General features: G+C 39.6%; 1 protein-coding gene across 1 annotated transcript in view; it reads right to left on the bottom strand.

The window, feature by feature from the left end:
- The window catches only part of LOC125903722 (VPS10 domain-containing receptor SorCS1-like), a 69,647-nt gene extending 45,898 nt beyond the window's left edge, over positions 1-23,749 (bottom strand). The window contains exons 1-3 of the mRNA XM_049600821.1: positions 22,760-23,749; positions 2,915-2,982; positions 97-196 (exon numbers count right to left, since the gene is read on the bottom strand). Of these exons, the coding sequence (XP_049456778.1) occupies positions 97-196; positions 2,915-2,982; positions 22,760-23,461 (870 nt within the window). The 5' untranslated portion in view covers positions 23,462-23,749. The remainder of the gene's footprint in view (positions 1-96; positions 197-2,914; positions 2,983-22,759) is intronic.
- Positions 23,750-24,054: the final 305 nt, after the last annotated feature.

Below are 24,054 nucleotides of genomic sequence, written 5' to 3'. Positions count from 1 at the left end.
AAAAAAAAACCTCTGCTACACAGCAATAATAATTGACCGATTTATTCAATACACGCAGCATTTATTTTTTTCCATGAGATGCATGTGTGAACTTACCTTCCTTTTGTTGTTAGGACTCACGTACAAGTAGCTCAGTATGGTTTTCAGCCCGACTTTCTCATTAAGTTTCTCATATGTGGTCCCATAATCGGTTGACCTAAAATTCAATTATAAGGATAAAGTAAATAGGTTGTGGTGGAGAGGAAAGCAGAATGGAGCAACACCTACTAGTTAAGATGCTGATGGTATCATTAAGCATCTCAGGCAAGCAGAAAATTGCAACAGCAGAAGTCATGAAGCAATTTGCTAGATGAATGGAGATTTTTTTAATTATCAAAATAAACAAGAATATCCTGTGTGGCATACATGGAGAGGGGATGAGGTGTTATTATCATTATCATTATTGATGCTTTGGGGTAAAAACACAATCATGAAGTTTGTGATTTTCATGTTTTATTAACTCAAATGGAGGATCGCAGGATAAATTCTGCCTGTTGGCAAAAAAAAGGCTTGAGAATGTGCTTCAACAGAGATACACTGAAAATTAATACAGTCTTTAGATGACTTGTCGCCATAATAGATGCTCGTCTTAGTTGCGGGGTGACACTTCAGACACAAGCAGCCTTGAAATGTTTTCATTGCATAACATAAAAACATTGCTGATTCCTGGATTTTATATTTTTAAAGGATCTTTTTTCAGTCTGTTAAAGGGCATTTAGGAAACATCATTATTAAATATTAAACCCTTGTGTATTGATGACTTTGGCTTTACTTCCTTGTTTTGTGGAGTCCCACAAACCTCAAATCTGTATGTGCAAAAATAATACATATCTTTTTCTTTTGCTGACCTTATTTAAACCCATGGGTGTAGTAGAAACAAGTTATAAACACATCATTGACATGACGTCATCTTTTGATTAATATGGCAAACTTGTTAGCAAACAGCTGCTCATTTACACATCCAACACATAAGAAGCGACATTATTGCTCACTTGAAGTCCTGTGATGAATGTAAGTCCAATATCCACTTTCTTTTAGCTCTGTTTGTGGTCTCTATCAACTCGTGAGGGAAATATCTGGCTCTTAAGTGGCTGAATGCTCAACTATTTTCACCAGTCTCTGACTGTGTCTGTTTGCTGTGGGTTTTGAGAGCCTTTCACTAAAAAACAGCAGCCTGTTGCGGCCAAAAACAACACTATAGCCCCATTTCCACCAAACACTTTCGGTATGGTACCTTTGGAACCAAAAGAAAACCTTCAGACGTGGTACCCAGACCTTAGTGTTTCCACTGCAAACAGCACTCTTTCATGTGCAGGGCTGTTGTCGCTCACTGCTCTGTCCAGCACTCACTGTATTATCCGTCTGCATCTTGTTTATCATCCTCTGAGTGAGGATTAGGATACATGCAGTTCACATAATCCAGTCAAAATTCATATATATTTTTAAACACTTGAAGATCCACTCCTTACTAAAAGTGTATGTCATCCAAGAGAAACAATGAAAACTAAGGTAAAGGTCAAAGTTGCCATATGGAATATTTAAGGTGTGCTGATGGATTCACGTCATCAACTCATACAATGAGTAAAATTACAAGTAAATGTTCCATCTTAAAAGTATAAGTAAAAAATATCCTTTCATTTTAGTTACAGTTTACTAATATATGTAAAACTCTGAACAGTGGTTACATGAGCCTCAAAACCAGCCACAACTCAGCCCTGAGCAGAGGGACCGTCCTCTATTGACCAATCAGCAGACTGCAGTGTTCACAGCTCCACCTTTTAGTATCAGATCTGTGTGCTAGGTACCCCAGCAGAGGGGGGACCAAAAATGAGGACGGAATGAACGGTTCCACTGGTACCATCCACAACTTTTCACAGTGGAAACAGAAAAAATGCGTACTGAACTAAACTGTACTGTACTGTACTGTTCGGTGGAAATGGGGCATATGACACGCTCACACCGTCATTTGTATAATTATTCAAAAACAATTTTATAGGCGGTTTAATGGCGACAAGATAAGAGAATTACTAAATCTTTTATTATTTACCTGTTTTATGGGCCATGCATTAACAAATACATTCCCTTTATTGGTCAAAAAGTCAGTCAGAGACATGTTTAACATGTAATCTACACTTCCAGGGTTTTCAACATTTTTCAGGCCAAGTTGAAAGACAGGCAGAGCAGGGACCCTCTACTACATACAGTATATTGGGTTGCACTTGAGGTAATTCTGACTATTTTGCGGGTCTTCTCTTATTGGCGCATCCCTGTAGCCTCTAAGTCAGCAGCAGTTGTGGCATGGTTAGGTGTGTTGGCCTCACCTTCTGCTCTTTCGCCAGTAGCATGAGGTGTGGTGTGAGTCTCTTAATCGAAAAGTTACAAAACAATCCATTGTGACTAACCAAATGTCCGGACACTTGAAACAACACAACTGAATACAGCTAATTGGCCAATATGTTTTAACAGTGTGTTATTGTCAGTGAAGTAGTTACAGACAGCTGCTGCACGGTGGAAAAAAAAAAAAAAAGGTGCTGTAAGTGATTTAGGGTTAGTTTGATAGCTCGCATGATAGCACAAGGTTTCAAGGGTAAAAGTGAGCCTATTGTTAATGTTGTAATGACAACAGAGTGGTTTAATCTACTTCTGATACATAAACTAGCAATAAACTCCGATAACAGAAATTCAATATGCTGATTTAAAGTTTAGTGACATGTGACAAAAAGTGCTACATCAAACACAAATCTGCAAATAAAAGCTCTGTATTTATCTGTGTTTTGTAGTTGGTGTCTCTGAGACCTCAAACAGAGGTAATGTGCCATTTCCTGTAGCGGGCTTCAGTTTGAAAAGACGTGTAACACCAGACAGAAGATCTTACCTCCATAAAGAACTCTCTGTTACTCTGCCAGAGTTGAAGTCATAGTACTTCGTCAACATGAGAATCACCTGCGAAACAGATCAAACAGATTACTGCCTTCGAAGGAGCGGTATCAACTTTTTTGTGAACGTCAGCAATAAAGTGTCACATAGTGAAATAAAGGAGAAGAGCTGTCCAGGCACATGTCTTTTAAGCTCCCTGACAGACACAGCTTTATTAAAAACCAAACAAAGCTGCGATGGCATGTCAACCCGTAAACGCTGTGCGTATTCTCTGAGGAACATCTGACCACATATGCATGCTATAATGGTTTTAAGACCCAGTAGGCTACGAGCAACTGGTAAACTATGACTAAATGAATAAATAATACAATTTATTCCAGGCTCAGAGAGACAGCCCTCGTAAATATCACTGGCATCTTTTCTGAAGAGGATCATAAAGTGTTGTATATGGTTCACACAATAGACAGGCCTTTACTTAATATATAAAGTAGATTTACAGATGTCTTATAAATGACCCCAGATATTAATAAATGTCTCACTGTGGACTATTTTGCCTCGGTTTCATTTGAAAAGAAACTAACTGGCGAAATCAAAGCCTGCGTGTTTGCATATGAATGTAATTACTGATGCATGAAGTTGTGTTTACGTACATTTAACTTGTAATTTCCCTATTTCTCAGTGAGGCATTAATACGAGGGACAAAACTGCAATAATTATAATAACTTCCTTACAAAAGAATCATCTTTTTCCTCAGTGGCGTTTTGCAAAATCTCAACAGTCCTTTACACAAAAACAGTTGTTCTCACTGTGCCCTTCACCCTTTACACAAATTAATCGTTCACGCAGTGCCCTGCCTGCACTGTGCAATCGTAAAATCAGCAAATCATATTGCTCCCTGGGGAAGCCTCTCTGGGCATCTTTTCATAGCTATCCTCTAATTATCGCGTGTTATGAGTGTTTGGGGTAACATTCCCTGTAACAAGTAAGAACTCCATCATGCAAACAATAAATTTTGAACTTTTTAAAACCTTGCCGGCGCAGTTTGTGGAAATTCCAAATAGCAGTCATTTATTAGGCTTTCGCTCATATCAAACGAGTCAATCATCCTCATCTGTGCTAATTAAAAGCCTTTTGAAACTCACTGTGACAGACACACACGTGCACACAAGACACTTCAGGGTCCCTTATGTGCAGTCGATTCCAGGATTTGGCTGTAAAAATCAATTTAAAAACAAAACTATCTCTATCTTTTAAAGCTAAATTAGTCACTACCAACTGTCGATATACTTTACTGGTGCAAGACCACAAAACACAATAACAGTAACTCTGATTTATGCAAACAAAACACTCCTTTTCAAGCACTCCATCCTAAATATAGGCTACTCATTATCTGATTCTCTTAATTTATAGCTAATTATTGTACCAATAAACAGAATCACCAATGAGATCTAATAAGTAATCCTCTCTTTTTTGCTAGTGTTTACAGAAAGTCCTGGTATTATGTTAGATTTTCAGTTTCCCAGAGCCTAAAAGACACCTTTAAATGACACCCCAAACCCAAAAATATTCTATTTACAGTGATAAAAACGCATCCTTACAGATAAGAAGTTATAATAAACAGATAAGGTTCTCTATTTTCTAACATTTATACTCATTTGTTTTCTAACATAAACATATGTGTCTTTACCTGCAGGATATCTCAGTTGTTAATGTTAAATCATGTACCACAACCTCATAAGGAAGCTCCTGCTGTTAATGCAATGAATTTAAACCTCACAGTTTTGCTTTATTTCCTAATTATTTGCCCTCTAAGTGAACAAGCTGCCTAAGAAAACTCTGACTCTGCTTTACTTTGTGCTGAATGCATGAAATCCCTTATGTGCGAGCCGGTTCGGAGATAATCCATGCAGCTTGTTATAACTGTGGTACCAGGTATCCAGCATGGGTTGCGGAGATTTATGGTCTTCCAATAAAATGGCCTTTATACCTTCCAAAAGTCATACCCTCATGGACACTGTCATACGCAATAAAACAACCTGCAGCAGTCTGAAAATTAGGACAAAATATATCCCCCATTCTGTATGGCAATTAACTTTATGCATTTGCTTGGGAAGGATCCAGGATTACAGTCAGATTTAATTTGCGTCCAAGTTTGCCGGCTGGAAAAGTTTTCTGTGCTCTGAGGGATGTTGAAAGTGAAAGGTGAAGCCCCCTGGCTGCAGTTAGCGCATCAGTACAATGATACAATATTCACTTTGTAGATATTTCTGTGTGAAACAGGTGTTTGAAGTTCAGCATGTCACATAAGCCATTAAATAACTATTTGAAATCACTGGACGAAGGCTACTTCTTTCAATGATTACACCATACAGCGGATAATGGCAGGACTTACCCTCTGAATTTAACGGCATATATGGGCCTATTAGCATATCTTTCTCTTTGAATTTCAACAAAGGTGTCACATTTGATGCCAGCTACCATGTAGTGCACAGCCCATTAGACTGCAGTGGCACCAACATATCTCCAAACTGGATTACTTGACATCCAAGAGCAAGCAAATTGATTTTTCAACCTCTAATCCTTTGTAAATCTTAAACCTTGGAGGTAAATGGACTGGGATGAATTTGATCATTATGTAAGAATGAATAAAGGCTTAATGGCGACTTAAAGGGCTTAGGGTGAAGAGATTACCGTTGAGAAATGAAGGTGTTGAATGAAGACAGGGGGTGAGGTATCAAGAAAGCAGAAAGGGGGGGGGGGATTCTGTTATTGAAGGATGAACACCTGAGACAAATGAAAGGAGCGACAGAGTACACATTACGATTCATTCCCACTCTCACCGACCCGTTGATCCAGCCTTATCAGCTGTTGGAATTAAGTTGCCTCATCAATAAAACTGTCATCACATTTAGCCACAGCAATTAAACAGATGGATGATTCCATAAAAGCAATTGTTACAGGAGTTACTGACTGGAATATTAATAATAAAGACAAATATGACATATCAAAAACTGGTTGCGTGTCTGGGGAGTTTTCCTGCCTATTGCCCGATGCATTACGGGCCAGGCTCCAGCACGGCTTTCCATCATGAGGAGGAATAAGCGATGAAAAATGAAATGTTTAAATGTTCTTCTTTTGGTGGTACTTTCTGATGCTGCTTTAAAGGGTCAGCCCACCCAATAAACAAAAGACATTTTCCCACTTAACTCTTAGCGGCATCTAAAACGTAAGTTGCAGGCTGTAAAACAATAAGTTCAGGGTAAGTACAGCTTCAGATTTAAGTTAGAGTTAAGACCTTTTTTAGACTTTCCATCTTAAATGAAACAAACCTGAAGAAAATACAAAACCTGACCTGACTATTTTCTGGCGCATGCTCTGCTGCGACGGCACACAGTCAGTCAGTGTTACGTTGTGTATGCTGCCCTGAAACCAGCCTGACTGATGATGTGTGAAAACAATTATCCCCATGGGGACATTAAAGAACCTAACCTAACCTAACCTAACCTAAAACATAAACCTACATCAATTCTATACGGTTAGGGGTGGGACTGACCAGGAGTGACGCAATTACATTATCACGATACAATTCCACTGCTCTGATTCTCATTATGCTGAGTCTGAAAAACCTTTCCCAAAAAAAAAAAAAAAAAAAAAAGTTTAATTGTTATTTCCTCATGTCATCCATGGATGTATAAGAGAGAGAACTGAATACAGCGTTGGAGGCAGGACTCCGTTTATCCCTATGAAGGTTGCTCAGTGGCACATGAGGTCAAAAAAGTTCAACTGCCACATATAAAATTATACCCAGATGATGTGTGCTGCTTCCGCATCACTGGACCCATGAAGCAGGCAAACCAGAGACTCCAGCCAGCTGAGCCGGCTACTTTCAGTCTAGCAAACTGAATGGGAATACATTTATTTAATCGTGCAGCTGTTCTGGACTTTCCAAAATGTTATCAGACTGAGTGGATCAAATTCTGATAGACAGACGTCTCTTTCACAATGTAAGTCTATGGGAGAAAGTCTTTTTGGCCCAGTGGCATCACAGGATGGACTCTGAAGTTGTAATTCCATTGTGTGGCCACTACAAAAATTGGTTTCAAAGCCTGGTGCATGGCCTGGTGGCCTGATCGTCAAGGTACAGTGACAGCTGATTAGCAATGGATGGATTTTCAGCTCTGAGCATCCCAACCAGAACAAAATATGAGTGTTGCTAGTTTCGCTATCCTGATCTTCATAACGTTAATGCGAGCGGCATTTGGTAAATTACTTTTAAAAAAATGTTTAAATACCAATTTAAGGCCCTAATTTTAAATAAATAAATTCAGTTCCTTTAAGATAAGATTTTAGAGATGCCAAACTCTCCGCACACTTGAGAGGAACTGCAAAATGTGCTCCATTGTTGATATAAATGTAATTCATTATAGCATCTTTAACAATAAACATCTAAATTTCACATTTTCAACAGGACAAAGAAGATTTTGTGTAATGATGATATTCAAATTAGTGACAATTGATGACAATAAATGTCACTGCTAAGACAAATTAATTGAAAGAAGAAGGATGAGAACACCTGCCTACCAGATATTAACACCACAGAAGTGTTAACAATGTGGCAACTAACACCTTTCAAGGAACAGAAAAAAAACAGCTTAGTTCAAAGACCCCAGGGGCCGGTACAGCATAAAATATGAAACTTCACTTGATAAAACCACCACATTAAACAGCATCATTTAACACCTTTAATAAAGAAAGAATTGTCTATTTCTATTACATTGTTTATGGCCCTGCGACTCACTCCGCAGCAACAAAAGCCTGCAGGGAAGCACATCCTCGTATACTTCAATACCACCTCAGTGAGACACGTAATGTACAGAGGCTTTTGTCTGCCACATCAATTTATATCACTTCATTAACAAAGGCAACATTTCCTCGTAGACCAGATGTTGTGCTGAAGCTAGGTTGTTTGAAGTCAGAGCTGTTGGCTCTCACATGGATAGCAGGTCACAGCAATCATGAATTATAAAGCGACTTCACGATATCACTCCGCACAAAAAAAAACTATTGGTGTCCTAATAAAGCCTAGAATACAAAAACAAGGAGGGGTTAAATCGCAGTGAATAAATGTTCTTCGGTTATTGCTTTAAGCAGTTTTAGGGTTTTAATTTGACTTCGTTTTAAAAACATGTCATTCTAGAAGTAATGAAGTCCAGCTACAACGTGACTGATGGCAACACACTGTTACCTTGGCAGACAGTAATGCCATTGATCTGTGAACATCAAATAACCAGCTTTTTAAATGGACAGAGAACAGATACTCCATGTTACAGCCACGGCTTTCAAGCACAACAGACTGACTTTATTGGACTCGTCATGTCGAGACAACAGCCCCGTGTGGAAGTAGCAGCTTGGTTGACAAGTCATCTGAAACGGCTTTCCTTCGGGCTTCTGCTCTCGCATCATTTGCTTCTCCACCATAAATGAAAGTCAAGGCTAGTTCAGCAGCTAGAGTACGGCGGCCTGCTGAGCTTGGAAGCTTCAGCGTGCACAAGGAGGGGGTCTGATCAATGCAGGCAAGATTAGAGAGCAAGAGGCTACGGTTTTTCAACCCAACCAAAAAGTTGCGCCCACTGTGTGAGGATGTGTTTTTTTTTCCAAACTACTTTTAACTCTTCAGCACTCCGTTTTAAAGTGCTGAGTGCGACGGGGGAAGATTAGTTGCATGTTGACAAACTAAAAGCTCCCTGGACTCTTTAATAAACTACACTTTCTCTGACATAAATAAGGTAAAACAGCTGATTAGATAAATATGCAGGGGAAGGATTTCTCTCTAACCCATATGTCTCCTTATAGGCTCACCGACGGTGTTTGAAACCTCCTGTTTTTGCATCACTATAAATCCAAGGAGGAAACTTCAGTGAGTAAATCAAAGTTAGGGTTTTGAGTGTGAGGCTTTTCTTACAGCAGCCAGATGGTGTTACTCATACTGTAGAAATGAGTAATGCAGGTGGCCACTGTAAAATGAAAGAGTGACAAAACACGAAATGAGGTGGCGACTGAGCAACGGCCAAAAACAGAATATTTACGACAACAACAACAACAACAACCACCAACGAGTGTTTCTGATTCATAGATGGAGACACTGACTAAATTGGTTTAAATTTAAAACACACCAACAAGCTGAGGCCTTTGAAACAGAGCTGCACAGTGTATTGAGATTATATCAATACCATGATGGCACCAGATATCGTCTTAGATTTTGGATATAATACCATTGTAGTGTTTTTTTCCTGGTTTAAAGGCTGCATCAAAGTAAAGTGATGACATTTTCTGAACTTTCCGAAACTGTTTTTTGCTGTTTTATCATTTGCCTTTACCCACTTAGTCATTATATCCACATCATTGATGTCAGAGCCATTTCTAGCAAGTCCTAGTGTCCTATTATTTATTGAGTCACTCTAATGCGCCACTTGACCTGGCATCTCGGGAACCTTTAATTACAGGCAGGTGGGCTGAAGCGAATGTGGAGCGTGGAAGATGCCACGGGGTTACAGTCTTGGTTAATATTAGTTTTTATTGTATGATGAAGTCATTTAACATCCTGTTGATCTAAACCTTGTTTTTGTAACGGCCTGTTTATTTGGGGAATGTTTGTTCTGGGATTTTGTTTTCATTTTTTTAATGCGACAGCTAAGACAACCAGTTAGCGTCATCTTGCAACTCTCCACACATCCTGAAAATCAGTCAACTGTAAAACCAACTGAAGCACCAGGATCATCAAACAGTGAGTTCATCATGGCGTCTGAGGGCAGCTATATTTGAACTTATTTGGAAGCCGCAATAATTGATGTTAATTCAACAAAAATGTGTGTATTTAATACATATAAATATGTATATTTTACAAAAGCACAGACAGTCCACCCACAACGGAGTCTTGCATTGGGTTGGGCACCCGCAAGTAACTGGCAGGTGACTCGCAAAGACGGTGATTCATTGTTGGTATTTGGTCTTAATTTATTTCCAGGTTCAGTTATGGGTGGGAAAAAGAACATGCAGGTTGTGGATGGGGGGTGTTGGATGATAAATGCAGAAAAATCAAATGAGAGTGATGATGATTTAATGTTTTCACATTTGAATTCTCTGACTGCTGACTTTGTGTCTTCAGCGCCAGCTGGAATATGAGAGCAGCTTCAATCAGGTGCGTTACTAACAGGCACGTTAAGTGTGGAGATGTGCTGCTCAATATTACAGGAGTAAGGAGAAATATTCATTTAAGTCATGAATTACCTTCATTTTTAAATATTTAATCTTAGTTTCACATTGATGAAATGTCCCAAAGTGATCACATTAAATGTTATGCCTCATTGATTATTTGAACTAGGCATGGTTATTATATGATTTGCAGTTTCGGGTCAGGCCAAGGCTCTTGTGTTGGCAGGTTGGGTGGGGTCGCAGAATTGATTGATCATATGTGTGCGTGATGGGGCAGAGCGGTATTGGACGTTGTGGTTCCAGTTTGGGAGCAGGTCTTAAAATGATTAGACCAGTACAGGACACTACCTCATTAGAAATATCGTATTTGATTTTTTCCATATCGCCCAGCCTTATCTGAAAATAGATTTTAAGAGATACAGCAGTACACGCATACATATACACATACAACAAAAACATGATCCTGCACAGCAGTGATTTGATTTAGGTTTGCACAAAGAAGTGTAAACACAAAGATGTGTCTGCAACCAAATAAATAAAAATTAGAAACAAACAAAAGGTAAGACCTCATTATGCATTGTTCCAGCCAAATTAACTTTATCCTGGTGGATCAAATCTTTGGCTGATTTCTGTGGAATCTCTGCTCTATTAGACAGCACGCAGTGGAGAAGAAAGGAAACCCAGAGGGGGTGAACACAGCTTGCCGATAAAAGACACACTCTGCAGGATTTCAAGGCGTTAGAGATCCTCACCACAGGAAGGCTTGGTGGCTTGGCAGAGCTGAACTCAGTCTGCCAGTAGTTTCAGTGCAGTGCTGAGCTTTAAAAAAAAAAGCCCCTCTGTTTATCCATGCAATGTAGGCAATGCCACATCCAGGAATTTGTAAGAAAAATTTTTTATTTGTCTGCTGTTCTGTCGTGGTGTTACAATTCTTATCAATATGTATTTCATGAATTTATTTATGTTGCTTTAGCAGGATGTGTGATGTTCACTCCCTCAAACAATGCTAAAGCAACCCCCCCCCCCCTTCCATAGCCTGTCCATCACAGCCAGCCCAGGGGAGAGGGGAGCTGGTGGGGGTCCTACTGACAGCAGTGGCCACAGGGTTGTCTGAGCATGTCAACATGCCATATACAGGAAGCTGCATGCATCACAGTGTCCAGAGCGGGGCTGTTTGTGATGGTATGCTGAGGACGTAAAATCACTGTGGGGGAGGTAGGCGAGATAAAAACGGTGAAAAGGTGTTAAAGACTAAATTCAATTTCACCATTGATCATATTAAATCTCCCATTCCTCCCCCTAAGGTACAACATGGAGAGCCAGGGCTGAGCAGGTGTGATTACTGACAAAATGGCCCCAGCGTCAGCCAAATTAGATGTCCTGCAGGTTTCAATTTTGACAAATTGGGGTGGTAATTGAGCAAACACGGTTATAATCTTATTACTACCTCAAAGAGAAACCAAAGGGCTGCCAATCAAATTCAATTATTATACCTGATTCAAATTTGGCTCTGGTGTATTTGGGTGCAAAACATTTTTACAAATGAAAACAAAACAAATTATTTTGCTTCTTCTAAAGAGATATTTACAATTACTGATAAGGCCTACTGTCTGCATTCCCATGGCTAACTCAGGAACACTTACGGCTGTCTGACCTGTGCACATCTCTGTTCATTTTCTTCACTCAATGACTCCACTGAAAGGGGCTTTCAAATCTTTTTAAAGAAATGGTTTTTGCTTTCTTTTTGTCTCTGGCTTGTTTTGTATTTCCTATTAACACAAGTTTTGCTCAATATGTTGTATTTTTGTTCAAACCTACTTTCTCCTGCACATTCCTCTGTTTAATATTTTTATAATGTGAGACACATTATACTTTAAGGGTTATCTTGGCCAGCTTCGCATTCAAAATAACAACAAATTGGTTGTGTTTCCACACTGCTGCTGAATATTTTGGGTAAATTTATACTGAAAACACAACAAGCAGCAAGCAGCAAAGCGAGGCTCCCCAGAATAATTACATTTCTTTGCGGCCAGGAGATGTGTTTATGTGTTTGAGGCTGTTAACTATATTTTACTTTTTAATTTGCTGTACCTATCTGCATCCTTAATAATGCTGGAATACAAACATTTTCTACGCTTTTAATTCCTACAAATTCAAATTGGTATTAACATTGTTTGAATATAATGCACACTGGCAAGATTTTTGTCTATATCAGATGCAGTGAGTCAAAATTCACTTTGCTTTAAATTAATCTTTGGTGTTATGTCACAGAAAGGAAACTTCCCACTGATTGTTCTGACTGAAGAGGTTCAGATATCCTTTAAGCCATGATGCACAGTGACTGCAGAACGTACAGTAGTGGATACAGTAATTTCAGTTGCACTCTTGTTGCTTTTGTGCAGTTGCGTTGACAGACTCGAGGTAAATCCCTGTAATTAACATCTCATAAAGAGCTAGAATCAAATTTTCCTCCATCCCGAAATAACCCTTGTTCTGTTTGATCCTTAACTGATTCTTTACCCCTTTATGCCTCGCAAACTTAAGTGTCTATGGATGATTACAGCAGTAACATTTGTCTACGGCTACAGCCACAGCAATAAGTTTTCATTGTCCATACATGTAAACATTAAAGCACTGTTCCAAAAATAATCTCTATCTAAACGAATGCAAATGAAAAAAATTCACACCACATGACCTCTCAGGTACACCGGTCATGCCCATGCAGGTGCAAACACGAAGCAAATTTTCCACTCTGTGGTCGGTTGCTTAGTTACAGAAAATTTTACAGAGGAAAAGTAACACCTGACATTTCTTTTCTTGGACCAACAACGAGGTAAGGCAGCCAAGGCAGCAGAAAACATAGATTAGGAGTCATTGCAAAGAAAATACGGTGACGTATCAGAGCAGTACTGTGAGCTGGGAGCATTATCCATCACTGAAGGATGCCATGGTGGTGGGAAAGGAGTAATTTTACCCACACAAGAAGGTCAAAATCACTAAGCTATAATGTTTGGGCTTGACAGGTTATGAACATTGGTGGGAATCTCCAAAGGCCCCATGATATGATATTATCACGATACTTAAGTCACGATAAATTATTATTGCCATTTTAAATGTTTTGCAATATGCTGAGTGTTGTAATAAAATATATTGTGATTTTTACTTTCTTTCAACTGCAAATTATGTCCCCAAAGGAAAGCTTTGTCTTTGATTTTTCCGATAACTGAGATTTTTAGTCTGTTCAGCTCACTTCAATCATTTTTATGGCAGCAAAATGTATCTAGTAAACTAAAAAATCAATTGATTTTATTATTCTAGTACGCTATCAAAAGTTAAAGTTGCATTTGCAATATCAATAATTCAAAAAGACTAATAAAAAAGTGATACCTGGCGTCTGTATAGCGATACAATATTGCCACGTGAAATATCATAACACTATGCAGTATCGATTTTTTCCCCACCCCTTGTCATGAATGATAAGACCCAATTGGAAAGAAAACATCAGAGTCTGCATCATCATTTTCAAAGGTCAGAGTTTTAAACTAGAACAGGGTTGGCAGCGTTCTCAGAGGCCTTCAAGAGGTTCAGAAATGTCGATGTAGTGTGGACACGAGGCACAAACGTAGCAAAATAAATGCATTTCAAAACAAAAACATATTAATGTGGATTTAGTTTTAGTAACACCAAAGTGTAATCTTCCATTGATTTTTTTTCTGATATGTAGTTGAGGTACGGCAGCTTCCTGACTCTCCACAGCACCGTGGTGATTAATGATTAAATAAAACTGAATCATTTTAGCAGAATACAATAGATAATTGCATTGAATGGACAGGACTGACAGCTTGCTCATCTCACAGTACAAGCCTAACAGACAGAAAGACCCAGCACAGCAACATGAAAGACAACAGACTCCAGTAATGCACAGAGATGTTGTTTTTTCACTCAAGGAATTTGAGTAAAATCTCAAAGTGAAACTAGAGAAATCCACTGAAGTCAATGTTTTAGCCATCGTTCAGTCAGTGAGTCACAGAAGCAACCAGGAGTTCGGATGAAACCGCGTACCTGGCCTGGCGCCAATATGAAGAGGCAGATGAGGAGAAGCTCCGCACCAGCCTATCAAGCAAACAAGGGCTGTGAGGAGGAGGAGAAGGAGGCCCTCTAGAAAATGGAGGAGCTGAAATTACTACAAAACATGGACTTGAGTACCTGTGAGTAGGGCAAAACATTCAATGACTCTAAGATGGAGGAAACACTTCAAGCTGCTCCTCAAGGTTGCTTAAGAAAAATGTATTTATTTCCGAGAGAAAAAAGCCCTTTGCCAAAGATGAAGAAACTCTACATATGCTCCAAACACAGGTTTTGAGTACACAGGCGCGGCCATTCAACTCAAGGTATAGAAAAATGATAAAGCCCCATCACGACGAGAATGGAGAGTCCCTCATATAAAGTCACAGTGAATACTGAAGAGCACAGTGAAGATCAAGGCCAGTGAGAAGTAGACACAGGCTCTCCATCAAAAACTTGATTATTCGAGGACAAAAACTCAAAGAAATGACCCGAATTCTTTAGGGAACGTTGTCGTCATGGCCTAAGATGCAGAAGAAGAAGAAAAAGGAGAGGAAGATGGTGTCCACTTCAGACTCTGACGACTTCATGCTTCTGAACACAATTAGGACACAAGTACCTTTTCATTTGGTTAAGTATCTATCACCTGTGATGTCTAATAAATAATACAACGTGCTGCCTGTATCTCTTCTGTGGAGAATTTTAAGTGATTACCATTATATGTGTGGCATTTAAAACAGCTGGATAGGGAAGAAACAAAATAGGACAGATGTGTTCAAGGTCGTGAGGGGCTGGGGCCTATCCCAGCATGCACTGGGCAACACCCAGGACGGTTTGACGGTCTCACAGGGCTAACACAGAATGACAAATACTTTCACACCTGCAGGCAATTTAGACTTTCTGATTCAGCTTACCTGCATGTGTTTGGACTGTGAGAAGAAGCTACAGCACCTGAATAAAAAGCCGAACATGCTAACCAGGGATATGGCTTGTTTAAAAGTTAAAATAAATTCAAACTAACGTCACTCATGCAAATTTAAACGCAACCCATGTAGCCTAATCCTAAAATATGTTGCAGAATTAAAAATGCTCTGCTTATTTGCACTGCCTCCTTGGTATCACAAGCTAATCTCCCTGTTCATGACAACGACATGGGGGGTGAGCTTTTATACAACTCACCTATTTTCATTTTAATGAGGCTTAAAGTTAAGCATAATTAAGGGCCAATTTGAGTGACACGCTGTCTGCAAGGCGTCTCCACAGTCTATGAGTCAGATCCAAATATGGTCAGATCTGTCTCCAAAAAAAAAAAAACAAGATGGTGAAGACCAATATGCCAAACTCGTGGTTCCAAAATGGGAGTCCATAAACCAGTGGATGTTGTTACAGTGGCTACAGCCAATATTTTTATACAGTCTATGCACTGTTTTGTTTATATGAAATTTAACCCAAAAATTCAGAATAATTGCTGTTAGATGTTGCGTTTGAAGGGGGTCACAACGCAAGATTATTTACCTGAACCATCAACGATGAACAATCTGGCTGTTAGACAATCGGTGGAATGTCTTCTGGCCTTCTTGTTTAACGAACTTTATCGGAAATGTCAATGTCAACTTGGGGTTCTGTGTAAACGTTCGGTGAGATCATCCACGTCATGTCTGGTCCATTGATCCATACAGTGTGAACTTAGTGACGAACGTAGTGAGAGTAAACACCAGGGCTGTACCTAACTCAGAATTATGTTACGTTAATCAAATTTGGCCATTCAATATGAATATTGGACGATTACATTTTTCCAGAGAAAGTTTCAAAGTTTGAACGGGCTCAGCGGAACATTCAGTGTGACAGCTGCATTGATGTAATATAGTAAACGAGCTAATGGCGCTAACAAGGTACTGGAAATGTGCAAAACATTCTTTGCCGACACTAGATATCAAACGAAGCCTAAGACTGGGTCGTATTAAGGACCTGTGAGCTGTAAATTCACCACCTCTAAGCAGAGGAAAGAAGTTATTGTTATTTCGGAGCCTTACGGTGCAAAGTTTCTCCTCCTCTGTGCCATCACATCTGCAGCTGTCTACCAAAGAGTGGCGTGAATGTTAAGAACGCACACTCTGCAGCTTAGTCTGGGGAATAAAATGTCCCCAGCAGTACACTGCACAGCACACTGACTGAAGCTGCTCTACTTGAAGTGGCTTGTCAATTGAGGGGTCTCTGACTGACAATTCAAAGCTCTGACTTTCAAGGCGCAGCCCTAGAAAACACGCAATTAAAACAATGTAAATTCATTTAACACGTCAGCAAAATGAATATAATACACAATATAAATAAAATCATACAGTCACTCTCTGCCCACTCTTGAGGCAGTTGTATTTTAGAAAGTCAGAAAACATCCTCACTTTAGCTTCAGTTTTTCTACCTATGCTTTATCCAAAAATCCAAAATGCTTCTTTACATTACTTCATAGATGGCTTGGTATCATGATTATTCATTCATCAGCACAGCACGCTAGTTCACTCAATTTTGCATTTGAGAATATAACAATAGCCTGGTGTAACCTATAGATAGGGCAAACAAGCAAACAGTGGGCCAGCAGACAGTTTCTATGAACGCCCACCGACGAAGTACAAGACACAGTCTGTTGCAGTTATAAAACCCAACAAAATCAAATATGCCTTGCTGTGCACTAAATAACCTTCAGACATTTAGACTCTTACATTTCCTGTGGTAAAAACATGCTGTGCTCTTGACTGTCTGCTAATAAAAGCCCAGTGGATCTTTGATTAACATCCTCTGCAACACAAGTTGATTGAAATTATTTATCAACTGCCCTGCCTCCTGTAGTTAAACCATTCAAGGCTATGGCAGCAAGGATACTACATGAGAGCTTTGAATAAAGTAAAAACATCTCATCTCGGTAATGCTGTAAGCTTAGTTTATCAAAATATCATATATTTTTAATTACAAATTCTTTCACTGTAATCAAATCTTTAAAGCACACTGGTTAATTTATGCAGTTTAAATCTTTAAATTCAGTATCGATATTATATTAATAAAGTGATATGAGACAAAATATTAGCTTAGATTTTGGATACCGTACTGTAATATCATTAGAGTTGTCTCTTCCCAGTTTGAAAGGCTGCATTACAGTGCAGTGATGTAATTCTCTGAACTTACCAGACTGTTCTTTTATTTGCCTTCACCCACTTAGTCATTATATCCACATTACTAATGATTATTTATCAAAAATCTCATTGTATTCATACTTTGTGAAGGCATCAAATGTCAACCCTACAATATGATCTCAATAGAGGTATTTGGTTACATAAAAAGAAAAAAAAAAAAAAAAAAAAAGACAAATTGTGATATTTGATTTTTTTGATATTGCCCGCCCTAGTGAGAGGACTTTTGGTATTTAAATGTTACATGTGATGGGCCTGGCTAACACATTCTCACTCCAACCTCATCACATATCAAAGTTTGGTTCATGGACTTTCCACGTCCAGATACGACGATCAAGGTTCAAGGTTCAAGGTTCAAGGGTGTGTTGGTTGTTGACGTTCTAGGATGACATGTCAAGTCCTGCCTGTTACAAGTGTATCCTGTTACTTTCAAGATACACTTGTGTTTTCACAGGAAATTTAACGTCTACATACAGTCTCTTTCAAAATAAACTCACTACATCAGTACAACAACGCAAATTGACTTCTTTTATCTCCAGCAACTGACGCACATGGTTGGGTTTAGGCAACAAAAGCATGTGGTTAGGTTTAGGAAAAAAAGAACATGGTATTGCTTTAGAATCACACGGGATGTGAACACTGCTCTCCTGGGTGAAAGTCAGTGTTTGTTGGACCCATCTACCACCACTCCCACCAGACCTTTGCTGTCTTAACTTTCATTCTTGTCCAACCAAATTTCCCCCACAACGCCAAGCACCATTAAAGTATAACGGCATGTATCATGCTGATGTTAAAAGACAGCTTTTTCGCCAGTGTCTGACACCACAAGTCACTGCCCAAGAGCCAGATTTCGACAACTTCGGAGTGAGACCAGGTTGACTTGGCCCAGGTTGTGCTGCTCATGTATTAGCATCCATACAGGCCTGTTTTTCTATCCAGGTAGCCAGGGGGCTGCCATCTTTGTTTTGATTTGTAAAAGAGGTGCAACTTGCGAAACACTAAAAATCATTTTGCCAATGGAATATATTTTTCATGTAGATAGTTAGAGGAGTCTTTGAGGATTCTGTTTATCATCAGAGGGGAGGTCAGTGACTTTATTTGAGCTTCTGGGTTTTTCAAATACCACAGGTCAACTTATGGTCACTTCTGTGACCCAAATGTTTACACATATACAAGAAGCACAAACTCGGGCTACTGACGGACAGTAACCACAGGAATCAATGTGGTAGCAGCAACGGATTGGGCACCCTTTTATATTTCTTTGGTTTTCATGTTGATTGAAAAGCTAAAATGACACTGCAGCTTAGTTTTCACACCGTGATAATTGGACAAATGATAAAAGAACAGTAACATCCAACAACTAGGCTTCAGCAGCAAATGACTGGCAAAATAAAATCTGGAATTGGACAGGAAAACCAAATATCAAAGTCAGTAGCAAGCTCAGACAATGTGCCTCACAGTATGCACAAATTGGCTGATGTTCTGTAGATCCACAACTAAACCAATTATCAGATTTCAGAATTTGCAACAAACACATCATAGTAGGCTGCAGTATATAGATAACTAACAAATGTCTGCTTTTTTTAGTGTGAAAACTTGATTTCATGAAGTCAACATGTGAGAACTGCCTGAAGTGTCGAACCACAGCAGCACTTTCCCACACAAACTGAGTCACGTTATCAAGCCAGGGGAGATAGTACAAACATGAACAGTGCAAGCATTCAGCAGCCCATAAACCCTTTCTTCTTTCTTTGAATTTGTTGGCCAATGCATCTACTTAAACATTTTACAAATTGTCTCCCTCTTCTTATTTGGCCTGTAAGATAAGGTTGCCTATTGATGTGTGACTGGCTGCTAAGCCTCTTTCAAATCTTCTCATACAGCCAGGGAAGCTAATTGCAGCCATTATGACTGAACTGTAACTGTTCACAAATTAAACAAAGACGTTTATCTTGGAAAAGGGAAATTGGCCACTTTTGAAACAGATTACTACTTTAAATAGATTTTTGCACCAGCTGGAAAATCTGCGCGCTTCTTTGGTGACCACCTGGCCTGCACCTACACACAGAGAGAGGGTGTGGCATGTTGCAGAAGTGAGAACACACACACATTACATTGTCAGTAGGCGGGATGAGACTCTGTGTCATCAGGGGGAAAAATTCTCAAGGCAGAACTTGAAAGTTCATCATGTAAGTGTGAAAAAGATGATGCCAAATCCTGACGATAATGTTGCTAATTAAAAACATTTTTTCCAAATATGTGATAATACTTTGGACTTTATGACTTACTGAACCTTACACAGTGTCCCAGGGTAACACAACTCTTTTGCTCCAATATTTTGTTTTTTACTCTTAGAGGAAAAGCTTTTTGGAACAACATTTTTACAGGTATTGATTGGCAGAGAATGTGGCTTTTACCACATAAATTCTTTATCACCAGTAAGAAGTACATAAAAGTTTTACACAATATAAATCCTACGAAATTTTTATTTCTCCAAATTGTTAGACACTGAAAACAAGTGTCATTTTTGCAATGATCAACCAGAATCTTTAACACGTTTATTTTACCATTGCAAACATTCATTCATTTTCTGAAACTGCTTATCCTGTTAGGGGTCGCAGGGGGGCTGGAGCCTGTCCCAGCTGACATTGGGCTAGAGGCAGGGTACACCCTAGACAGGTAGCTAGACTATCACAGGGCTGGCACATAGAGACAGACAACCATTCACACTCACGTTCACACCTACGGACAATTTAGAGTCACCAATTAACCTGCATGTCTTTGGACTGTGGGAGGAAGCCGGAGTACCCTTTGCAAATAATCAGGTCTCTTTTGAAGGACTATATATTGTGTAAAACTAAGTAATTGACTGTAGGGATGGCACTGTAACTTTTGAGCACGAGAAATGTTACGTTAAGCTCATTATAAATGTTTTAATAATGTATGGTAAATCTTACATATGTAGATGCAGAGTAAGTAAGATTGTCCCCACTTTCTTTGGGTTTCTTTGCATATTCAAAGAGCAGCCTGCATTGAAATCAAATAAATTAAACTGTTAAATTGTGTAATAAACTCTTCCTCCAAGAATAATTTATAATTTGTTTTCCCCTTCTTATTCAAGTATGATATTAAATTAAATTTAATTGACCACATTTCCCATTTTCGTAGCACTCATTGTGTAAACATGTAAGCTTGTATTTATGCTATTGGTCTGAGCACATATGTTGTATATTTGACTGTTGATGTCAATAAAGATTTACAAAAATATATATATTGGTTTTATAATTGAAGGTAAATTGTTTCAATTAAAAGGAATAGTTTGACATTCTGCGTAATAACACTGATTTGCTGTGTTGCAGAGAGGCATATGAGAAGATCGATACCACTCTCATGTCTGTATGTTACATATGAAGCTAAAGCTAGCAGGTGACTAGCTTATAGCTTAGCATGATGAATGTAAACAGGTGGAAACAGCTAAAAAAGTCAAGAAATAAACCACCACCAATACTGCTTTCGTTAAACAAGATTTAAAATGTTAATTTGTACAATTTCAAGGTACCAGTGGGCAAATTTTGTTTCCTTTGGACAAACCAAGGTTAGCCAAATCCCCCATGCACCAAGTGTTAATGCTAAGCTAATCAACTGCTGCATGTAGCTTCATACACATATTTACTATTTATGAGAGGCAAGAAAGTAAATAAGTGTATTTCCCATGATATGAAACTACTCCTTTAAAAAGGCATTCATTTTAAAAACATAACTCCCCAAGCTGTTGGGGTTTATTTTGGCACATTTTAAGTATTTATTTGCTTCTGTTTTACCAACTAAGAGTCAAATTTGTACAAATATTTAATGTTTCAAAGGATTTTAGGGTCTTCTCTGGTTGGCTGCTTAAGATGCATTTGACTGCAGCATTGTTATAACCCCCCTTGTGAAATGGGATGGTCTAGCTGAAGGTGTTTTAAATCATTAATACATGACTGGGACTTGATCTCATGCTGTTATCGGTCTACGTGCTGCTTGGATGATGTCATCGTGTCAATTTTCCACTGCTCGGCAGATGACACACTATTACTCAAATTATGTGAAAGACAAGCAAGACATAAATATTTTTGCTAAGCCCCGAGGCCAAAAGAGATGCACCATCCAAGAATCTTAGATCTGTGGCTCCCCAGATCAAGCCTCGGCTCTCTTTGATAGTGTGTTCGACTTTGCTCTTAGCATTAAATCACACCTCCAAATCAGCTTCTTTCATCTCTGAAATATTGCCAGGGTGCAATTTAAGCCAGCAAGATGTCAAAAAGCTAATTCATGCTTACATCTCAAGCAGGGCTAGACTACAACACATTTCACCGGGCTTGCTGAAAAGTCTATTTAGGGACTACAAATAATTCAAACTGTGCCTCTTGACTCCTGATCAAAACAAGAAACAGAGAGCGTGCGAGTGTGGTTTTTTTGGCTGAACTGTACATGGCTCAAAGTATCTTTTTGCGCTTATTTGAAAGTCTCTTTGCTTGTATATACAGTAAAGCTCTAAATGGCTTACATCGAAGACTCCCTGTTGTTTTGAGTGCCTTCGGATTCACTCACATCCTCCTCTGTGGGTTGTTAGATGCTCAGAACTACAGATATAAGAAAATTGGATGTTCCCAAACTGGGTTAGCTAGAGGTTAAAACACATCTATTCCTGTTAGCTTTTAACTTATCGCTCTATGTGTGCCTATATTTAATATTTTATAACATCAGCCTACTGCGATGCTTTCTGTACATTTTGCTCCAAATTCTTGTATTGTAAAGCTCATGGTATAGTCTTTGTGTGAAAAGTGTTACATAAGAAGTTATATATATTAATATTATTATGATCATTTCAACCTATCTGCTGTGTAATGACTTTCACTTTGAGCCTTCAGCTGAGTTCAGTGAGGCGTAACCTTGAGTAGCATCATTCTCTCTGTTTTGGAGCAAGAAGACAGGTGCACAGAAAGGTTAACTGGTCTCATATATAATATGCATATAGGCAACTGACAGATAAAGAGCATGATGCTATGCAGAACATTAAAGTTATATTATTTTTACGCATTTTTTTTTAAAACTTCAGCCTACCTGCAAAGTCTGCTTATCAATGCACAAGAGCATAGATGTTGTGTGTGCGTGTGTGTGTATGAGAGAGAGACAGAGGATGAAGCAACGCAACACTGATTCCCTGAAGCTCTGCAGTCCCTCAGCAGCCACACATTTAATCTCCATCTCGTCTCGTGCACTCAGTCAAAACTAACTGCTCCAAATTACTCACATTACCACGCAAGATGTGTGAGTCAACACTGAGTGACCACACTGCGTCAAAAGAGGTGCGTGCGTAAATCTGGAGCACATCAACTACTCACGCTGCTGTTCTGTCCGGACCAGTGCACCATCGCCTGGTTATGAGCCGTGTCCCCAGTGAGTGCAAATGTCGAACTTGTGAGCTCAAACTCCTCCTGGTCCGCAAACGAAGCGTCCTCCCCGTCCTCCTCAGGTCTGAATCCGGACCAAGTCTCTGCGCTCCTCGCACTCCGCGTTCGTCTCCAACTGGCCACATCCTCGTTTACTGTCACATCAACCTGCGCCCCATTTTCAGCATAAAAACTGTCGTTTTTGCCATCACCGGGGGTATTTTCGGTTGCGTTACACCCGCTGGGAGACGCAGCAGCCTCGGGTGAAGCACTTTCAGGAAACACTTCAGGGTGGGAAAGTTTTTGCTGACCGTTCTGGACACAACTTGTGTTATTCCCCCCTAACCGTGGCTGCACTTCAGGCGAACTTTCTCTGCGCAATCCCGCAACGCTGTGCTTCTCGTCCCCGCCGGCGGTGGGTTCTGCGCCCGGTGACCCCTCCGTTAATCCAACAAATTCTTCAGCTGGTGCCTCGCCAAAATGAGTCAAATCCAGCTCCGAGAGTTCCCGGGGAAATGCTGTAATTAGCGGCAGCTGGCACGAGGGAATGCACCTCAGCTCCGCTTTTGTTCCGCCCAGGATGGAAGTTAGGGTGAAGAGCCAAATCCACTCAGAGAAAATGATAAAAAGGCAGTGACTGAGGCGCGTCTCCATTCTACGTTAATTCCGACTTCGGGCCGTGTTAAAAACATATCATTGTTACTCTTGTGCGTCTGTCTGTCATCACCTGGTAAAGTGGAGTCCGTGAATGTACTGTGGGGAGGTGCAGCAGCGCGCGGACAAGTGTTCCCAAGTACTGATGCAAACGATGCATCAGAGGAGGAGCTGGAGGCTGAATCCTGGACGAGAGGGGAGAGGGGCCCATACCCCCGCATCCTCATCTCAACCTGGATGAAAAAAAAAGCAAAAACAGGAACTGGGCGTCCTCTTAATTAAGTTATATTTCTGTAGAGACACGTGGTCCCCTGAGGGGTTTTTATTCTGTTTTTGATCAGCAGTGTGCCAGATACTACTGTGAAACATGTGCCTGGATAGTCATCTTATAGATAGGCTAATTATGCATTGGATTAAAACAATCTGAAAGGTATTCAGATGCTGGGGTCCCACGGGGAAAAGTCTGGAAACATTATTGGATGTGCCTCTGGTAGTCTTTGTACGGAAATGTTCCTGACAGGGGGCTCTATGCAAGATACAATGAGGCTTTGCATTTTCCATTAGCAAAGGCCTAGTAATCAATTAACAGGATT

Source organism: Epinephelus fuscoguttatus, linkage group LG16 (genome assembly GCF_011397635.1).
Source record: "Epinephelus fuscoguttatus linkage group LG16, E.fuscoguttatus.final_Chr_v1".
In the NCBI taxonomy this organism is placed as follows: domain Eukaryota; kingdom Metazoa; phylum Chordata; class Actinopteri; order Perciformes; family Serranidae; genus Epinephelus; species Epinephelus fuscoguttatus.
The sequence above is the reverse complement of the archived record's forward strand: the minus strand, read 5'-3'. Positions and strand labels throughout refer to the sequence as shown.